Below are 16,196 nucleotides of genomic sequence, written 5' to 3'. Positions count from 1 at the left end.
CCATTTTCGTCCGTTATGGAAGTTGGAAAATTGATGATGGATGAGGGGTGCTACTAAAGTTGTGCGCAACAAGAAGGTTTCACAATTGAATGTTTTAGGACTTGTTTGGTAGACAATCTGAAAACAAGGGATTCAGTGAAACTAGAGTTGTATTTCAGGTTTTCATATATGTGTTTGGTAGCAGATTCAGAATTTAAATTATTTTTGAAAATGTATTTGATAATATATTTATAAACCATAAGACTAATTAAAATTACTTACTAAATATTAGGTTAAATAAAAACTATTATGTTAAAAAATTAGTATAATATTTATTTTGTAATATCATATAATATATAATATATTATATATTTTAATTTAATAAAAATAGTTAGATTATTAATTTGAAATATATATTTATTAATTTTTGTTATTTTTTATAAATTCTACCTTTTAAAATATCAAATTCAAAATGTGGATATACTGAAAATATAAAAAAATTGTTTTCAAGATTTCAATGGTTTGTTTGTTTTTTTTTTTTTGTTTTTTTAATTTTTTTTTTTTTTTATATAGTAAATGGCAATTTGACATTTGATATGCCCATTTGTTCCAAACTCTTTATTTTGAAAAAGCTCCAAAAAAATCTTTAATCCCTCAAATTTGTCCTATTTTTGGGCAATTTCCCAACATTTTACCGTTTTCAATTTCATTCTTCTTCAGACTTCACTCGTGCAGCCGAAATAATCGCCCCTCTCTCCCATCCATCAGATCGCCTGCCCGCTGCAGTTTGCACCGTCGTCGTTCGTTCTTCACCACGTCGCTGTCGTTCGTCCTCCGTCGGCAGCTGCTCATCTTTTCCCGCATCTCTGTTCCTCTCGTGAGTCACTTCCTCCTCACTTTCTTCTTTCTTCTTTCTTTCGTCCATCGCCCACTTCCTCCTCTGTAGTTTATTGTTTCATTACTCTGTAATCTAATTTTCTATTATTTACTTCGAATTAATTCGCTTAAGTCGTAAGGCCCGCCAAGCCTCCATTGGTATATATATATTTTTTAATCTCTGCTGCAACCGTGCCGGCACACCACTCCCATGTAATGTAGTAGCCGCGTGAACTGTCCGCCGCATTCTTCTGCAACTGATTGTTGCCGAGGTCCCGAACCCCTCCATCACTCAGGCGCGTTGGCGAGTTCTAATTTTTTTTTTTCCTTTTGTCTTCTTGGATTCAACCAATCGCTAAATACGGTAAAATTAAAACGAGTTCAATTTAATTTAAAGTCATTAGAAATTCAATATTTTTACTAATTATGCACCTGGATTGAAACTCTCCGCTATGTTCTGTTCTGCATCGACCTTCCTCATCTAGTAGAAAAAATTATGTTGAATATCAAATGACAGAGAATGCAACAAAATGGCCCAACCAAGAGTGCAACTTTCTCGAAAGTCGATCAAGAGTGTCCACTCTTCCATGGATAACTGGCCAAAAAAATTACTTAATGGGTTGACCTAGTAGTAAATGAAGGACATGATTTAGTAAAGGGCTTATTAAGGAATGTGTTCGATGATCACCTATTAATATCTTTTGAGTTTTCTTGTTATCCAAATGCTGCAAGGTTAGGTGGATTAGCCCATGAGATTAGTCAAGGTGTGCGGAAGCTGGCTTGGACACTCATGGTGGTTGTAAAAAAAGAAAAAGAACTTCACATTCTTTGGATTTTGACCTTCCGTAGAGTATAAGAGACAAACTCTCTAAAAGGATCTAGAAGAGACTTTTTGTGTGCTTTGTTTGTTTGTAATGACCAAGAACTTTTCATTTGAGTGCTTCTTGTGCTTAGAAAACACTGCCAGTTATCCACACAATCTGTGAACTTTTATGCATTCCCAGCTTCAATTTTACATTTTACCCTTTAGACGACGTGTATTTGTGAACTTTTAGTTGTGATTTTTTACCTACTAAAAAGGAATAAGAAGTATCCATAACGTCCAATCCAAAAGTTTCCTGTTGGTGCAGACAAACTCGACGCTTCACTTATGGACCCTTTTGATGAAATATTTTCTGATCCTGGCGTCACATGTAAGCTTTACATACATCAGTTTGTGCATTTGTATTTTCTTGATAATGAGTAATTGATATTGGTTTTTTGCAGCTCGAGCTGGGGGTAGATTTCAACCAAAGATCAAGCCACGTCCTAAAAAACAAACTTTGCCCCCAAAGTCCACGCTATCTCTAGATAAGAAGGTAAGACCTATGCAGTATCTTTTGCTGGCTCGAGTGATGGGCAATTGACTAAGCTGGGATATTTCGTGGAGAATGTTTTCATGAATCTACTTTATTTGCAGGGAACAATATCGGATACTAAATCTTGTCGTGATGGTAGCGGAAACTCAAAATCAATCACATCGTCATCCCAACTTCCTGTGGAGGAGAAAAGGGAGTCTGAAGATGATTTGCTCTTGGCTACCGCAAGATCTGATTTCATTGGTTCACATCCCACCTCTGTGGAAAGTGCTAAAATGGTACAATTTACTTATTATTGTTTAGCCACGTTTGGTGCCAGAAAATCAGAAAGTTGGTCATATAGATTTCTCTATAATACAACCATATATTATTTCACTTTTAAGTTTGATTTGGTAAGGAAATTTGATGTTTCCAGGTAGACTCGGCACAGTTTGATTTGGATTCTTATGGTGGTATTCTTCCTTCAGGTTCTACTATCGAAGGTAAGTACTAGTTTAAAATATTTGTTGAAGTTATGATGATGTGGTACATTGGAAAATACAGTTATTAAATACTTTAAGATTAAATTATAAAATTGATCCTTAAGTTTGGGCAAAGTTTCAATATAGTTTCTATAGTTTCTGCTTAGTTTTAATTTGATCCCTATAGATTGAATTTAGTCTCAATGATGAAAAATTTTCAACTTGGTCCCTTTGGTTTAGGCAAACTTCACAAATTCTCCTATGTGTTATGATAGTAGGGACAATTTTTGATATTTAACCAAACCATAAAGTAAATTAAAACTAAGACCAAATTGAAGGTAAGCACAAACCATGTTAATTAAATTTTGAAGCTTCAAAAATCATGAGGATCAAATAGAAATTTGTTCAAACCATGGGGAACAATTTGTAAATTGTAATTTATCTATTGTTTTGTAATATGAAATGTTCTTTCCAAATATCCAAGTACTTGCAAATTACAATGTAATTTTACTTGTGAATTGAATGATATGAGTTTCAATTTGACATCAAATATAACCCAAAAAATATAATTGTTGCAGCATCTTTGATCTCAAGAGAAATTCCCAATTTTCCCATTAGTTTCAATTGTTTGGTAGGGTCTTAATTAATAGCAAGGAGTAATATAAGAATCAGCTAGGTAATCAGTTGCAATTTTGTTAGAGATCATTTGTTTGAGGGCTGGGCTTTGAGGGAGGTAAGTAGTATTGCTGTGGTTTAGTGTTGAGTGAGCTCAAGATGCGAAGGCCCTAGTACCATGAATTACTTGGGGTTTCTTACTGTATTTTCTTATTTATTTATCTTTCTATATAATTTTCAAGTCTTATTATTTGGTTTCAAACATTGTCATTGACACAAATAATCGGTATTCCATTGATGTTCAAGATGGAGTGACTGATGCAATTGATCTCACTACTTCCTCCTTGGGTCCTGTTGGAGTAAAAAATCTGATTGATGATACAAAAAATTTGGAACTATTGAATTATTCCCATCCAAGTGCCTCTTCAGCTCACGAAGCTACGGTTCTGGATCAAGTTGGACTAGGATCAATCCAATCTGAGCACGAGCATTTCAATGATGGTAAAATAGCAGGACAGGTATGTGCTAATTTTCTATGTATTTATTAGAGGAATTATTGCTCTAGGTACATCTTTTTTTCTCCGTTCTTTACTAATAGTCGTTTTATTTTCAGAATATAGATCTATTTTACGAATTGGAATGTCTAGATGATTTTCATAACCAACCAAAGAATGAAGCAGGTAACTAATTGACATTTTTCTCATATCTCATTTCCTCTATAGTGGTTGTTCTAATGTTTGTTCTCCTACATGTAAAGATCCTTCAAGCCTTAAGCATGCAACAATCTCCAACGAGGATGGAGATTTGGACAAACAAAGGTTGGAAATAGAGGTGAAAGTCTTGTTTTGTTAACAATTGGAGTTATTTCTTTCAAAAATATCTTCGTTCACTCGTCCACATGTAGTTGATGTTTCAGGAATGTGGGGCAGGGGCTAATATCACCATGGATACAATAAGTTCTGTGACCACTACTCCCTCTGGTAAGACAAATCCAACCAACCTTTCTGTTTTATAGTTATATCGTTTTTGAAATATGTTGCTTATTACATTCATCTTGTTTTTAGAACAACCTGCTTGCAAGTATATACCAAAGCCCAAAATAAGAACTGCAGGAGATGCTTGCACACAAATCTCTCAGCCAGAAATCTCTAATATGCTTCCACTGTCTCCACAAGTTATGTCTTGTGATACTAGCGGCATGCATGAAGCCTCAATTGGGACACATCCAGATGGTGGTCTTAATGATTCTTCGATTGACTTTGATGGTTATGCTCCTGTCAACCAGCACACTGAAACACCTGTTAATGTAGAATCATTAGCATATGACTCTTATGGTGACATACTGATGGATGATTTTAATTCAGATGATCGGGATGAGATGTTAAGAGAAGAGGTAATGTAAATTACTGTTGAAATGTGATTAAATACGAATTAGTTTTTAGTTTGTGCAATTATGTTTGGTTGTTATTAACTTGTTCTTTTTATAATTGAGGTTTTTAGGGTGGTAAGAATGGCGAAGAAGAACCTTCAACAGAATCAAATATTTCTCAGCAACAAAAGATGTTCCCCCCAGTTGGTGAAGAAATTGAGCACAGCAAAACTTCAAGGAAGTTGAGAAAGAAGGTTTCTCATCAACTTGATGAGCCAGAAGATGGTGTTGATGAGAATAGAAACTTCCCTAATGAACCGTCTAGTAATTCTGATATGCATGGAGATGGCTATAACAAAAACGAAGCCCCAAAAGGAGGTCGAGGAAAAAAAACATCAACAAAGTCTTCAAAACCTTCGACTGATAATGAAAAACCAACTCGGAAGCGCAAGGAGGCGAATAAAGCTGTTCCAGATTTGCAGGCCGAAAAACGCCCTAAGAAGTTTTCCCATTCAACTCGTCGAAATAGAAGGCAAGGTAACTGTCTCTCTAGCTGCCAACGTGTAAATTCTCTTGCAATTACTATGTATAGTTAATGTAGAAATGTGCTTTTTGTCAGATTATTAATAATTTTCTGCTTTCACAGTAAACAAGGTTTTGCTTGAAACTCCAGAGGATGAAATTGACTTTCAAAAAATAAGTTTCCGGGATCTCATTATTTATCACGAGCACAAGGAGAAGTTAGAGGTGCTTTTTCTTTTCAGTATCTCTTAAGCTGCACAGAACTGATGATTTTATTTTCTATGGTGGTTTTTGTTTTTGCTAGTTTTCTGCCTCTCGTATACTAATGAGATTCCTTGGGGCCTGTTGTTTTAATGTAGAAGAAAGTTGCAAGCACAAGAAAATCAGCAACCAATCAAAGGTCCAAAACTTCAAAGTCATCTTTACTTCATAGCTATAAATTGTTTATAATGAAAAGAATTGTGATGATTTATTTTCATTTTTTTAATGAAAAATAGGTGATGAGACACCACTGGACTCTTAATTGTGCCTGATTTGCCAAAGTGAGCTTGACTCAGTGGTATTTTATGTCTAATGGAATCTTAGACTTTTAATTTTGTGTCCAATAGATCTGGGAACTTTAAAAAATTCAAAAGCTCCAGGACTAAATTTTTAATTTTGAAAGTTCAAGGATCAACTAGATATTTTTTGCTTCTTTTTGGTCTAGCAATCCTAATTTTTTTTGTAATTATAACCTCTCTCAAATTTAAGTTGAGCCCATCTTCTTCTTTATCTCATTGTTGATTTATTTCTTCCTTTCTTTGATAAATATTTCCCCCCCTTTCTGTTGGCTTTCTTCTTTCTTTCTTTTTTACTCCTTGTTCTTTTAATGTTCAGAACCGATACTTTCGGTGAGGAGATGTACAATGATGGAGAGGAAAACCTTGCTTCTGAACAAGGTAGAGGTACTGATGATGATGAAACGCCTGATGTAGTTGACATGACTTCTGCTTACTTTAATTACCAGTCATTCATGGACAAAACACCACGTACAAAGTGGTCAAAGCAGGACACAGAGCGTTTTTATGAGGTAATTATACCTCTTTTTTATCCCCAAAAATATTTGTGATATTATTTGATTGGCTTGGCTTGAGACACTTTACATATGATACTGATGGCGTTGTCTTTTGTGGAGGAAGGTACTGTCTTCTAGTTGGGAAATGGTAGGAATCTAAATTGTTGGAGAACTTGTGGCATGATAGATGATTAATCTCCCATGTGAATAGGTTGTATTTTAGATTGTCCATAACAACAGGAAAAAGATTAAAAGATGCTTTGGAAAATCATTTTAACGTCTCTAGTTTGCTTAATCCGTTCACGGCAGACAAGATATCAATCAAACTTGAATAGGTAGTTCCTCAAAGGTTTTAAATCTCACAAAAAAATGGAAGCTCTATGATGTAGCGTAAAAGATAAAAGGAGAGAAATCTCCAATAATAAAATCAAAGTCGTTATTATGAATCAAAAGTTGTCCATACAAAAAGATCTCTCTATTTATAGAGAATTGGAAAGCAAACTAATCCTAATTCTAAAAAACCAAGGGAACTTATCATAATCCTAATCAATCAAGAAAATAAATAAACTAATCCTAATCCTACTAAACCAATGGAACTAATCATAATCCTAATCAATCAAGAAAAATAATCCTAATCTTAACCAATTAAGGATTTAACCAAGATATCCTAATTTACTCTAATCCTACCACATCATTCTATCCCTCCTAAAAAAACTCGTCCTCGAGTTTTAAAACAAAAATGAAGGTAAAAATAAAAAAGTAAGCCACTCGAACGGACACATCTTTGAATATCGGGTATCAATAACAACCAATTTTCACGAGTCACGCCAATATATTGGATATTTGATTCTTGAAAGGGAAAACTATTTCCATCAATACTATAATCAATGATCCCAAGAATTAAGTTGTTCAAAAAATTCTCTGTTGCTAAAATTATATGTAGACTCCTCAAAGAATGGAGGAAAAAGATTTTCAATTCTCTTTGAATTAGGTTGCCCATGAATATTTTTTCTTCCACACTTGAAGAATTCACATACTCCCAATATTTCCTCAAACATAACCTTGATCTTGGTTGTTCTAACGGTTCTTGGTGAATCTTGAATATTTCTTGCATACCATTGGTGTTGTTGATTCTCTTGTTGTCTTTCTTGGTGGCCAAGGTTAATTTCTGTTCTATTCTCTTGCGGTGGAAGGAGTTGTGGTTGGTTGTGTGCCTTAGTTAATTGATCTAACCAAATGGACACATTCTTTGTAGTGGCTTCATTTTCTTCAACACCTTCATCTTTGATTCCATTGATTAATTGTTCCTCATCATTTGGTTCAAATTGAGCAACCTCCGTGTTAGTTCCATCGATTTTTTCTTCTTCCAACACAAGCTCCTCTTTGATCTTTCTACCTGTCTTGTTAGACTTGTCTTTAATTGATTTTTTATTTTCTTATAATCCGTTCTTTTTTTGTGCAATTTCACAGCCCATTTAGATGAGTTCTTGTTCTTTTTGATTGATTAAATGTAATTCTTGAAAAATCTCGAAGATTATAATTTTGCCTTGAATTTTTTTTTCCAAAAGACCCCAAATTTCATCCATTGCCTTTCAAAAGTTTTCACGATAGATGCTCTTATTTGAATATTTATGTTTTCTTGAAAATGTTTCGACCTCTATATTGTTGTTGGAATGATTCATCGACGTTTTTTGATGTTGGTCATAATAATTTCTTTCACACTCTGAATCATTTTTTGAATTGTCTAACTCCCAATTCTTACGTCGATTTCTTGAGAAACCAGTTTGATTGGATCGTCTGGCTCCTTGTTGATAATGTCGCCTTGTTATTCTGTTCCAAATAGCATTAGAATCTTCTTTGAAATCACTAGAATAACTATAATCTAATTTCAAATGTGGATAATGATATGTTATTTGAGAATATCGAGCACAAGCCAAGTTATTATATTGAAAATTTTATTCTGAATCACTTGAGTCAGAATTCCAGCACTATTTTTTAGAGTAAATTTGGCTTTCTTACCTATACCAGCTGCTATATTTTTTCTTCAACATCTTCCTTGATTGGTAATAATCCATTCTTGTAAAATCTTGAAAAAAAATTTGGTATCTTCTTTCTTTACTAGAATTTATAGGGTTCTCCCTATATAAATGTGGACTGTTCAACAACGAGTACAACTCACGAAGCTCTCTCATGTAGTCGGTGTCGTTAAGAGTTTCCCGGCCTTCCACCGACCACAGTCAACGTTGGTCCAGGCTGCTGCTCTGTTATCAAATTGATGTAGCCTAGGAAATAAAAGGAGAAAAATCTCCAATAAATCAAAGTCTTTATTACGAATCAATAGTTGCCCATACAAAAAGATAATCTCTCTATTTATAAAGAATTGGAAAGCAAACTAATCCTAATCCTAATTAATCAAATAAACTAATTCTAATCCTAAAAAACCAAGGGAACTAATCGTAATCCTAATCAATCAAGAAAATAAATAAACTAATCCTAATCCTAATAAATCAAGTGAACTAATCATAATCCTAAACAGTCAAGGAAAATAATCTTAATCCTAACCAATTAAGGATTTAACCAAGATATCTTAATTTACTCTAATCCTACCACATCACTCTATGTTGATTTTCATTCGCTTATGAGGAGTGGTCTAGTGATAAGCAGTAAGCACACTTCTTCCGAATTCATTGGATGGTAGAGTGTGATTGATGAGCCTCCGTCTTTAACTTTTTTATGGTTTCTGTTGAGGTGTCTTCTGATTTCATTGTGTGTTTGTCTGTGTGAGTCTATATATATTGGTTTTTTATGGATCAGAGTGACGAAGGGTTGAATCTGTTGGGTACCAAACTCTGCAACAAGATAAAAATTACCTAACAAAGAAGATATTCCCAGAAAAAACAGAGCAAGTACTGCTATATATTATTTATGTAACAAGAGGGAAAAGATTACAGATATAATCCTCATGAACTAATAAGGAAACAAGAAATCTCTAAAGGAAAAAGATAGGAACCAGCCTATTCGAGAGGGCTGTTTTCTCTCCTTCAGCTGAAGCTCTCTAATAGCCCAAATTCTTCTCTGCCTTTCACCCTTGCTATACCTTGCTATTTAAAGAACAGAAAGTGGTCCCTTCCCTTATCCATACGGTTATATTTCCTTTTCTTGGTCATGCTCCACCCCCAACCAAATATTCTTTTTCAACTTCCACTATTCTAGGCAATTTTCCTTTTCTACCCCTTCTCTTGTACGTATTGATGATTGGGGGTCTAACCCGTGTCTGTAGTCCATGCAAAATCTCCAACCCCCGTCTTTTTTCTTTACCAATAGCATGGGACTGGAATACAGACTCCTACTTGGTCTGATGATGCTGGCTTGCAGCATTTCCTCCACCAACCTTTCTACTTCTTCCTTCTGATGGTGGCTGTATTTGTATGGCCTGACATTCACAGGAGGTTGCCTTGCTAATAAGTTTATTTGATGATCTATGGCCCTCTTGGGAGGCAGTCCGGTAGGTAGTTTGTAAATGTTTGCAATCTCCTGTAACACAGCTTCAATCATCACAGGAAGGGGGTCTTTTATGTTACTGCTGACAGCTTTGATTTCGCCTTCACCAGCACACTCCACATTTTGGAACTCAACCAAGAATCCTTGGTCATCTTCTTCCCATTCTTTAGCCATTACCTTTAAGGATACTTCTGAACGAGTTAAAGATGGGTCCCCTTGGAGAAGGACTGTGTTCTTCTCGTCCTTGAAGCACGTCAGAAGTGAGGACCAACTAACACCCATGAAACCGATTGTCACTAACACTGCATACCTAGGATCACGTCTATTTTACCCAACTCCATTTGGAGGAAATCAGCCTCGATCGTCAACCACTGTAACAAAAGCTTTACAGACTTATAGATTCCCCTCCCGTGCACCGCATCTCCATTTCCGACTACTACCTCGTAACCCGTAGTTAACGTGACTGGCAGTTCACCAAGACTTCGCAATCGAGAATCGTACCTTTCAGCTTCATCGCTCCCTTCTTGGGAAATCCCATCATCGATCGCAGGGATACTTCCACGTCTTCAACGACTTCGACCCTTTGTAGCTTCGGTGTCTCTTCCATCACCCTTGTTTTTGGGTCCTCACCATTGTCTCCTTCATTCGAGATAAACAACATTAGTTCTCGGTTTTCACGTACCTTACACCGATGTCCTTGGGAGTACTTGTCATTACACCGGAAACAAAGCCCCTTTTCCAGGCGCTCACTGTATTCGCTGTCGGATAATCGTCTCATCGGTGCCTCCTTCACCGGATTTGTTTTGACTGGAATGAGACTTGCCTGACTGCGCCAACTTCGGATCCCTTTGGGCTGTACTTCACTTCTGATGTCGATGCTTTATTTCCCGTTGCATTTTGGGCTTTAGTACTGATAGGCCCAACAAGGCCTAATTCGCTTAGGGCCAATTTAAGAGCAATATTACGGTTATTAACTAGTTTAGCCTCCTTCATACACTCATCCAGCCCTTTGGGATGCCTACTAATGACTTCTGCTTGCAGGGATGGCTCCAACCCATTTAGAAAGGCGTCCGTCAGCACATCCTTGACCATCTCCGACAATGGTGCGGAGTAGGTGACAAATTTCTTCACATAGTCAGTGTAGCTTCCATCTTGCTTGATCTGTAGTAGTCGTGCCCATATACTCCCTTCGCTGGTTGGCCTATATCGATCAAACAGTCGTTTCTTCAGTTCCTCTCATGTGTTGATCAGTTGTCGGTTATGGCTCCAACGGAACCAGTTGACTTCATCTAGTGCGAAGCTCACAACAGCCACCTTCACTTTCTCGCAGTCACTGAGGTCGTGTATGTCGAAATAGTGCTCAGCCCGATATACTCAGGATTCTGGGTTTTCTCTTGAAAATATTGGTATCTCCAATTGTTTGTACTTGCTTTTGTCCACTCCGCTTGACCCTTTTTCCGATCCCAGTCCTGAATCTGATTCACCGATTTTCTCCTTCATTTTAAGTTTTGAGCCCTCACACGTACTCGATTCAGTTGCCTTCCGCAACGAGGTCATCTCCTTCACCTCCTCGGTTAGTTTCTCAATGTTCTTGCATAGTATCAGCAGCATATCCTTCATACTTGATATTTCTTTCTCATTGGCTTCCACCCTCTCTTCCATTTGTTTTTGTGCCATTTGCCTTGTTCGCCCCATGATGTTTTATGTCTCTGATCCATACCAAACTCTGCAACAAGATAAAAATTACCTAACAAAGAAGATATTCCCAGAAAAACAGAGCAAGTACTGCTATATATTATTTATGTAACAAGAGGGAAAACATTACAGATATAAACCTCATGAACTAATAACGAAAACAAGAAAACTCTAAAGGAAAAAGATAGGAACCAGCCTATTCGAGAGGGCTGTTTTCTCTCTTTCAGCTGAAGCTCTCCAGCTAATAGCCCAAATTCATCTCTGCCTTTCACCCTTGCTATGCCCTGCTATTTAAAGAACAGAAAGTGGTCCCTTCCCTTATTCATACGGAAATATTTCCTTTTCTTGGTCATGCTCCACCCCCAACCAAATATTCTTTTTCAACTTCTACTATTCTAGGAAATTTTCCTTTTCTACCCCTCCTCTTGTACGTATTGATGATTGGGGGTCTAACAGAATCTTAGTGTATCATGGTAGAGCATGCCTTTCGTTTCCATTATATTACAGCGAAAAATAGTAAATTGGTTATTTATAATAATTCTCCTTGCGAGCCATTTGCTACTGTTAATGAGCCTTTTATTGATACTTCATAACATCCTTCGACCTTCAATCCTCTTTCTCCCTCACATTGTGGTGAAGCGAATTAGCAGTAGCATGGAATCATTAGTGCAACCTATGGATATTAACTTTGAAGATATGTGTGAAGAATCCTTCTCTCAAAGCCTTCAGGAAAAGGAAAAAGATGAGGAGAGTCTTCCTCCCTCAATGCCTTCGAAATTTGCATCTCTTAATGAAGCTGGTGGTCTTGAGATGTGTGAAATCTCTCCGTAAACAGATAGTTCAACTAACAGATCATTATGGTCCTGAGAAGTTTCTGATGTTTGTTGCAACAGACTACCTTGTACTTGGTTTTGGCCGTTATTTTGTGGGTTGGTGCTTCGTTCTTAATTTCTTTTGAAGGTTAGAAATGTTGCTATCAGTATCAGTTTTCAGTTTTTGTTGGGTTTTTAGTGTTTGGTGGAGGCCTTTCTATTAGCTTCAGCTTTTGTTTGCAAAAGTTACAAGTCATTCAGGCATCAATCTTAGAAAAGTTCTTCGTTCTTCAAACGTTTCTTTATCTTGATGTGATGACTACTCCCTGGAGAGTTTGTATCCCTTGAACATTTATTCCTTTTCAATATATCAATGAGATGTGGTTTCTTTTTAAGAAAAAAAATCAATGACAGAAAGTCCCATCTACAAGAATCTATTACGGGTCAAACTGTTAGAGTTTGTTTGGCTCAACAAAGAGAAGAAAGTCAATTCTTATATAGTTATATTAATAATTTATTGATAAGTTGATTAGATTTGGGTGGTTTTGGATAGAATGAAGGAGAGTTGGAGAGTCGGGGTTTGTTTGGCTCAGTAATTTTTAATTTGTTTGCACTTCCCACTTTGTTGTTGCCTTTTTTAAGAACTTTTTGTATGACTCTTTTTGTACTTTCATTCATTTTATATAATCATTATTGCAGATATTGATGATTTTATCATAACCAAAAAAAAAAAAATCTTGGAACTTCGTCGACTAGTCTTCAGATGTTCCGACTTTTTTCAAAAAGTTGGCCAAGGTCTTTTGAGCCCTGGGCTCCAGTAAGAATTGAGGGGGGATCCCACTGAAGATTTTGGACCACAAACCTTTTGTTGTCATCTCTCTAGTAAAAGATTTGTAGAAAATTTTTACCACGACCTTCAGTTTCAGATTGTCTTGTATCGTGTCATCAGTCAGAGATATCTAGTTTTTTCTTGTCCTCAAGGACATCCCAAGTGTGGAAAAGATTGGTGTTCCCTTCCCCCTCTTTGAACTGAGCAGCCATGAATCTTTGAGCCATATCCTTTGCCAATAGTATATGCAACCATGGTCCTTTCTAGCCCCATAAATACCGTAATTTTTTACCAGCTGGCAAGCAAGGAAGATGAATCTTCTAAGCCGGATCTCTCTCTCTCTCTCTCTCTTAAGAAAAACTTTTTTGTAATCCTTTTGGCCTCAAGCTTTGTTGCCATAGCTTTTTTTTATTTTGGTTAATAAAAACTTTAGGACTTGATATTTTCATTGAAACAATTAAATTGTTGGTATTTGGAATGTCATCTTTTGGAATAAATTGGAAGGTTTTACTACCATTAAACTAATTCTTTGTTCACCTTTTAGGCTGTACGACAATTCGGAACGGATTTTTGTATGATACAACAATTGTTTCCAGGCCGAACACGGCATCAAATTAAACTAAAATTCAAAAGTGAAGAACGTCATCATCCATTTCGCCTATCTGATGCTATAGCTAATCGTGCCAAAGGTAATGTTTTATTTTCCTTTTTTCCTCAACTTTCCATGCTATATGACTAACGATGGTCTTGTCTTATAACTGTCCCCTTTTTCAATTTTTTATTTTTCAAAAACTTTTGGTTCGAGACTATGGTCTTACATCAAGTATTTTGCAGACCATTCCCAATTTTTATTGTTGATCGAGCAGCTGAAAGAAGCCGCTAATAAGGCAAAACATGAATCCAATCAAGATGAGTTGACTGAAAATAGTGGGGATGAAGAGCAGCGAGAGTTGTCTCCTGAAACTAATGTATGGCTTCTCTCTTGTTTCTCCTCTCCTTAGTTTTCTTCTCCACTGTGGCGTAGATGTGTTATATGGTGCACATAGGGGTATAAGCTGGTTAGGTTCGTTAGCTTTTAAAGCCACCATTTCGACTGCAAAACGAAATTTCGAAGCATTTTTTTTCGGGGGGTGGGGGTGTTGTACAGATTGAAACTGGCCTAATCCAATATCTGAACTAAACTGAAACCAAAAAAATCTATCACTACTGAGCTGACCAAATTGACTTAGTTTAGTCAATTTCTGTTGTTTCTCTCTGAATTTTTTCAGTCCCCCTGAACTCTGCCCCACTCCACCCCATCCCAAATGACATTTGTTTAATCCATTTATACGGCTTAAATCAGATGCCAAACTAGAAAATGTCGATCCATTTGGTCCAACCTTGTCGATTTCTTTTCTGGTTTCTACTTGGACCCTAGGGCTACACACCTATTTCCCCCTAGTGCTGATTTGTTTTTTCCCATAATTTATAAAAATGGTTATTGCCTTTGGAAAATGGAAGGGGAATAGAGAGTGATGAGTTGGGTGATTCATGTAATTTAATCTCTTATGGCATTTGATTTGGATGTGGGACCTAATTTTGGAAATATAATGGTTTTTGTGAATAGGAAGAAGAAGTGGCAAAACCCGAAGGAATGGAGGAGACAGGAAAGGAAGAATCTGTTGGTGGTGAGCTTCACAGTCCATTGAAGGCTGATGAAAGCGATGATGATGATGATCCTAATAGATGGGATGAGTATAAATTTGATTATTAATGTATGCCTCCCTCTTTGTTCTCACATTTTTTTGTTATGAATCTTGTCCATAATTAAATCAATGCATGGCTTTTAGATTACGTGTTGGTTAATTGTTGGTGGGGTGACCCTTGGAATATTCAGAACTTTTTATTCGTAATCCTTCAGATAAGAATATTCCTAGTCTGTCTTGTGTAGTGAAGTGTATAAATTTGGTGTCTTCTAATTTTTTTAGAAAGATTCTTTTTTTTTCAATGTAGAAAATTTGTTTGGTAAACCGATAGAAGTTAGATATATATTCACTGTTTAGGTCAAATGATCAAGGAAGCCGAGACTTCCTCCCTCATGCTTTTTGAGCTACAATTGATAACAAGTAAAAAGATAATCAAAATTCTCTTCACCCCTCCCCTAAACAACCCCTCGTAACAACTCAATCTCTCCTTTCGGCCCCACGCAAATTCATCTCTCCCATAACTAACTAATTTTCCCCACTCCATTATTGTACATTTAGTTCTACCTCTCTCTTTTTTTCATATATCTTTTAATAACTGGGGTCCATCACCATCCCAAAGAACCACCTTGTCCTCAAGGTGAAAATCAAGGAATTGCTCAACAATATGTAATTTGTTTTCTCACGTGGCATCCTCAGAAATCATGCCTTCCCATTGAATTAAAACTTCAAAGTTAGTAGGTGAGGTCACAATGGGTCAAACCTTTCGAACACCCAATATCGCGGTGGGTGAATAGTTACATTTGCTAGTAGAGCAAGCCTGTATGCCACATCTTCGACAAGGTCAATAATCTGAAAAGGGCCAATGAAATGAGGAGCAAGCTTTGGGTGTTTATGGATGAACAGAGTGCTCTGTTGGTAAAGTTGGAGTTTAACATATACACAATCCAAGATTGTAAATTCCACTTCCCTTCGTTTTGTATATGTGAATGGCTTCATTCGTTGTTGTGTTCTCTCCAGTGGCCTTTAAATCCTTCAACATATCATCTCTCTCCTTCAAAAAAGAATCGACCTCACCTACCACAACAATTCCCTTTTTATAAGATATAAGCGATGGAACCCATCCATATACCATATCGTACGGAGATTTCTTTAATGATGTGTGATAAGAGGTATTGTAGTTATATTCTACCTATACTAGCCACTTTGACCACTTAGTTGGTGTTTATATAGTAAAACATCTTAAGTAAGCCTCCAGTCCTCGATTGACCACTTTCGTTTGAACATCCGTTTGAGGATGATATGAAGTACTTTGTTTCAGTTGAGTGTCCATCAGCTTGAATAATTATTCCCAAAATAAGCTTGTAAATACCTTATCTTTGTCTGATGTAATACTTCGTGGCACACCGTGTAGTCTTACAATTTCTCGAAGGAACGCTGTTG

The 16,196-nt window shown here is 36.5% G+C and overlaps 1 protein-coding gene across 4 annotated transcripts; it reads left to right on the top strand.

Moving 5' to 3' along the window:
- The first annotated feature begins 661 nt into the window (after nucleotides 1–661).
- Nucleotides 662–14,989, top strand: LOC120068262. 4 transcript variants are annotated; one of them, XM_039019975.1, is made up of 17 exons: nucleotides 662–856; nucleotides 1,986–2,048; nucleotides 2,122–2,213; nucleotides 2,315–2,491; nucleotides 2,629–2,695; nucleotides 3,596–3,807; nucleotides 3,903–3,969; nucleotides 4,047–4,120; nucleotides 4,194–4,269; nucleotides 4,354–4,682; nucleotides 4,790–5,195; nucleotides 5,305–5,405; nucleotides 5,540–5,580; nucleotides 6,057–6,249; nucleotides 13,616–13,760; nucleotides 13,906–14,039; nucleotides 14,678–14,989. In XM_039019975.1, the coding sequence occupies exons 2-17, from the start codon at nucleotides 2,006–2,008 to the stop codon at nucleotides 14,822–14,824; spliced, it is 2,304 nt and encodes a 767-aa protein (XP_038875903.1). In that variant the 5' UTR covers nucleotides 662–856; nucleotides 1,986–2,005; the 3' UTR covers nucleotides 14,825–14,989. The 4 variants fall into 4 exon arrangements, with proteins under 4 accessions (XP_038875903.1, XP_038875904.1, XP_038875902.1 ...); XM_039019976.1 differs by having other exon boundaries at nucleotides 1,970–2,048; nucleotides 5,543–5,580; XM_039019974.1 differs by having other exon boundaries at nucleotides 1,970–2,048.
- The last annotated feature ends 1,207 nt before the right edge of the window (nucleotides 14,990–16,196 follow it).

Source organism: Benincasa hispida, chromosome 12 (genome assembly GCF_009727055.1).
Source record: "Benincasa hispida cultivar B227 chromosome 12, ASM972705v1, whole genome shotgun sequence".
NCBI classification, from domain to species: Eukaryota; Viridiplantae; Streptophyta; class Magnoliopsida; order Cucurbitales; family Cucurbitaceae; genus Benincasa; species Benincasa hispida.
This window is presented reverse-complemented; position numbering and strand designations above follow the sequence as displayed.

Coding starts and splice junctions, on each gene's coding strand:
- LOC120068262 (XM_039019975.1), top strand. CDS start 2,006: ATGGACCCTTTTGATGAAATATTTTCTGATCCTGGCGTCACAT. Junction 2,696..3,595: donor TTCAGGTTCTACTATCGAAG/GTAAGTACTAGT, acceptor TTGATGTTCAAG/ATGGAGTGACTGATGCAATT. Junction 6,250..13,615: donor ACACAGAGCGTTTTTATGAG/GTAATTATACCT, acceptor TTCACCTTTTAG/GCTGTACGACAATTCGGAAC.